This window comes from Nansenia antarctica, assembly GCF_963989245.1.
Source record: "Nansenia antarctica genome assembly, chromosome: 3".
In the NCBI taxonomy this organism is placed as follows: Eukaryota; Metazoa; Chordata; class Actinopteri; order Argentiniformes; family Microstomatidae; genus Nansenia; species Nansenia antarctica.
This window is the reverse complement of record NC_137688.1, coordinates 47172464-47177121: the sequence shown is the minus strand read 5'-3', so window position 1 is coordinate 47177121 and position 4658 is coordinate 47172464. Positions and strand designations below refer to the sequence as shown.

The 4658-nt window shown below is 45.2% G+C and overlaps 1 protein-coding gene across 1 annotated transcript in view; it reads left to right on the top strand.

Moving 5' to 3' along the window:
- The window catches only part of LOC308154147 (BCL-6 corepressor-like), a 49101-nt gene extending 47974 nt beyond the window's left edge, over positions 1–1127 (top strand). Inside the window, 1 exon segment of the mRNA XM_080527323.1 lies at positions 504–1127. Coding sequence (XP_080383449.1) covers positions 504–804 — 301 coding nt within the window. The 3' untranslated portion in view covers positions 805–1127.
- Positions 1128–4658: the final 3531 nt, after the last annotated feature.

Genomic DNA, 4658 nt, shown 5'->3' with positions numbered 1-4658 from the left:
TCTCTCTCTCTCTCTCTCTCTCTCCTCGTGCTTTCTCTCGCTCTGCTCTCCTCTCTGATGCAGTATTAATGGCTCTTCTGGGCTGCGGGGCTGACTTGCGCTGGCACTCCGTGCGCGAGCGCGTGCACACACACGCGCACACACACACACACACACACGGCAGCACTCGCGTTTCTACTCCCCACCATTCAGCCGCATTGCTGCGCTGCTAACCATTTCAGGTGCTATCGATTACACACGGTGTGTTTGTATGTGTGTGTGTGTGTGTGTACGTGCACAGCTTATATTGTTAGCGCCTCAAGATAGTACGGGTGTGTGTGTACGCATACGTACATGACATACCCCCCGCCCTCACCCCCCCACCAAAAGAAAGCAGCGCAGCCGTTTAATCATAGACAGTGTTGAGAAAGCCCAGAGCGGCTTGGCTATCTCAAGTGTAGAGTGGTGTTCTAACTCTCCCCCTCTCCCCCTCTCCTCTCTCCCTCACCCCTCCCACCCCCCAGGCCAAGAAACTGGCTCCTGCTGTCCGACGTGCTCAAGAGGCTCAAGATGTCGGCTAGGTCCTTCCGGGCGGCCTTCACCCACCTGGAGGTGGCCACCATCGCCGAGGCGGAGTTCTACAAGCAGGCGTCCCTGTCGCAGCTCTTCTCCTGCCCCGAGGAGCTGGACGCCTTCCTGCCCGACAGCAAGGAGCTGCTGGACCTGGTGGAGACCAGCGCGGAGCTGGCGGCCCTGCTGGGGTCCTCCCTGGAGTGTCTGGACAGCCGCTGGGAGCCCAGGGTCACCAAGGCCGCCAGGTCGTGACCCTGACATAGAGACACACACACACGCCGTAGACACACACACACACACACACACACACACACATATATACATGCACAGGCACTCTCTCTTATCTCTGTCTGTCTATCTATCTCTCTCTCTCTCTCTCTCACACTCACACACACACACACACACACACACACACACTCACAAGTGTACATAGTGTACATTCCCAAAAGTGGACTGGACATTGGAACGTACATAACAAGTCTTCAAGAAGAAAAGGATCCAGCACAAAAGGACTTAATTTTTGTATTAAATATATATTATATATATGTATATACATTTACAGCTGCTTTTATTTGTTCTCTCTCTATATATATATACTGTATGTGTATATCTATACTGTATATCTGCTGCCTTTGGTTGACACGTTCTGTCAGGCTGTTGTGTTTTTGCCACTGCTTGTAGGTGGGCTAGACTAATGTACTGGATTGACTTTTGAGGTGAGAGGTCAGGCTTGGTAGGCCTATCGTGGCAGTAACCTTGTCCCCAGGCTATTGCTGTGCATATAGCCTGATAACCCCCCCCCCGCAAAAAAAAAAGATCCCCACGCCTAGGGGAGCAGAACCCCCGGCAGATACTTTTTCGTAGCGAATCACAGGTTAAATGAAGCACGGCTCCATGGAACAATGTGATTAACGACCTCCCGTTTCTTTTCTTTTTTTTTCTCCTTCAAAACTATATCCACTGACTAAGTCATTGTACATCCTTCACTGAAAATACTCAATGCAAACTGCATACCTGCAATGGAGCAGACTTGAGCGAATGTTGCCGAAATCGCCATGTTGCATTTATCACAGTCGCTTGAGTTGGCTTTTCGTCGTCTGGATGATGGACATTTTTGCCAAGCTGAGCTTCGAATGATGTCGTTAATGCCTATCCCTTATATTTTGGGGAATAGATTTTCAGTGTCTTGGTCCAAAATTAGCTTTATATGTTTCTTTATTTATGACGGTGAGGAATTGAGATATTTTGTTGTGTTTTTTTGTAAAATAGTAATGTTATTGTAAGATATGTTACATGTCGATGAGCAAGAGTCAGACATAAACTTGTAAATAATGACTTGACCATTTCAGTAACTGTTTCTGACTGGTGTGTGTTTTATTTCTGTTTATTTTTTGGAGATGTGTTAAAACTTTGTAAGTAAATACGCTATCATTTGTATTTATATTTTACAAAAAAGTTCCTTTAAATAAATGGCTATAAACAAGAAGATCTTACCCTTTCCGTTTATTTTATCCATTCATTTCCCAAACTAATCTCGACAATTTCTGTGCGGCTGTGTAGTTATAGTGGTTGTTGTAGTTACACCGAGCACCCAAGATGTTCCTTCATTTAGACAGTTAGTATGATAGTTTCTAACGATAGTTTCTAACACAATGTGCAATTGGCACCCATGAGACTCCATGAGAAACACTGTGCTCCCACATGAAGCTTTCAGCACCAGTTTGTGCTTACAGCAAGACTGTTTGTTAGTTTGTATGTGTGCAGGTGTGTATGTGTGCGTGTGTGTGTGTGTGTGTTGGATCCAGGAGCATACCGCTCCAATCTGGCTCTGTGCTTAGGGCTCTATCAACTCCCAGCTGGAACCACGCAGCAGGCCCCTGGCTTCACTTTCCACAACAGCGGCTTCCCTTTGAAGCGCTCATCAGTTTGATACGTAGAGCAGCCTTGCTGATTGGCCAGGACAACAAAATGGAATATGCACTGTTGCGGTGGGGAAGTGGACGCGGACGCAGAGCAGAACTGTAAAAACACGTTTATCGACTCGTCCTCTAATGGAGTTGAACAGGCCAGCCAGCGACAGCTGAACAGCAGGTGTTGTTTTGGCTTGAGTTCAAAATAACACCAATCTTGCAAAAAATATATGTATCTCAAGGACTGTCATGTAACTGTACGTTTCCACACAGCAGGAGATGCAGAGATGGAGGATTGTGTCAGAGAGGAAAGGCCTTGATGTTCCGATGATTATTTCATGCATTTCCCGTTGGCCGCTTCTGCTCGTGTGTGGGTTTGTTTGTTTTTGTGTGTGGGCGTGGGGGCACGTTAACGAGTAGGTGTGTCTGTGTGTGCACATCAACAAGTAGTGAGTGTGTGTGTGTGTGCACATAAACAAGTAGTGAGTGTGTGTGTGTGTGTGTGTGTGTGTGTGTGTGTGTGTGCGTGCGCGCGTGCGTGCGTGGGTGCATGCGTGTGTGTGCACACACACGTGCGCCAGCCAGCCAGTCAGTCAGTCAGTCATCTTTTTGCACACTAGAGAGCTTGGATATGTTTGCACATCTAGATCAATGTTTTACAAACCCAGGCAGACCAACAAACACAGCCAACAAGTTTACCCAATCTGCTCTCGCATAGACGCTCCTGATTATCTTCAGTGGAAAGCAGCAAATCCTGTTTACGTCAGATGTTTGTTGTGGTTTGTCCTTCCTCCTATATACATAAAGACAAAACCATTGCTTTGAAGCTTATGTTCTTTCTAGATCCAATGTGTCACGCTAAAATTAAGAACGTCCTTCCCACTTCTCATCGGAAAAATGGAATGGGTGAAAATAGCCTCGGGTCCTACATTATTCTGTCAAGTTCATTACACGTACACAATACGGTCAAAGGTCAATCACAGATATTAGACATTAGTGTTGAAATGTAAACTGTTAAGAAGAAAAGTCATAAATTATTGAAACTGGGAACGTTTCTGCTGCCACTCCAATTAACAAGCCATTGGCTTGATTTTTTACTGTGGGCGGTTTCTTTTTTCAGGAGGGAAATGTGTGTGTACTTAATTAAAAAACTATAAATTACATTAGCCAGGGTAATTATTTCCTCCCCTCATCAGATGGGTGCTAGTGCGATGGTTAATCCTCTCTTATCTATTAGCACTGGCATTGGCAGGGCTAGAGCACAGTGGAGATATGGAGGGAGAGAGAGAGAGAGAGAGAGAGAGAGAGAGAGAGAGAGAGAGAGAGAGAGAGAGAGAGAAAGAGAGAGAGAGAGGCTTTAGTGGCTGCTCCAGGCAGAGACGCATCTGTTGGCCTGAGAGAGTGAGAAAAAGGAGGATGTGGGAGGACCCATTTTATTTTACAGCTGGTATACGTGTGTGTGTCTGTCTCTCGCTCTGTCTGTCTGCCAGCCTGTCTAAGGCCTATGATTGAACACAAAGGTGTATGGAGTGATGTGTATATAACACATACACACACAGCACACCTTCCTACATATCATTTTAAAAATGTATTTAACTTTTATTTATTCAGGGAGACACACTGAGACTGAGGTCTCTTTGTGGCCTGATTACAATAAAACCTGATTACAAAACCTTAAACAACATTACAAAATACACACATTCATCTATCATAACACATATATACACATGTATTAGCAATAAGACACAGAAGCAGAGGGACAGAAGAACAGGTAGTACTTCCGTTGGCATGCTGTACATCTCAACAACCACAATGCATTGCGCGTTGCATACACTCACTGAACACTTTATTAGGAACACTATACTAATACTGGGTAGGGCCTCCATTTGCTCTCAAAACAGCCTCAGTTTTTCATGCCATTGATTCCACGATATTGGAAATATTCCTTTGAGATTTTGGTCATGACAAGAAGTTAGCTTCACGGAGGTCCTGCAGATTTTTCAGGTGCAAACATCAAGCTGTGAATCTCCCATTCTACCACATCCCAAAGGTGTTCTATTGGATTCAAATCCGACTGAGAAGGCCACTGAAGAACACTGAAGAACACATTGTCATCTTCATGAAACCTGTTTAAGACGACTTTTGCTTTGTGACATGGTGCATTATCATGCTGGAAGTAGCCATTACAAGATGGGT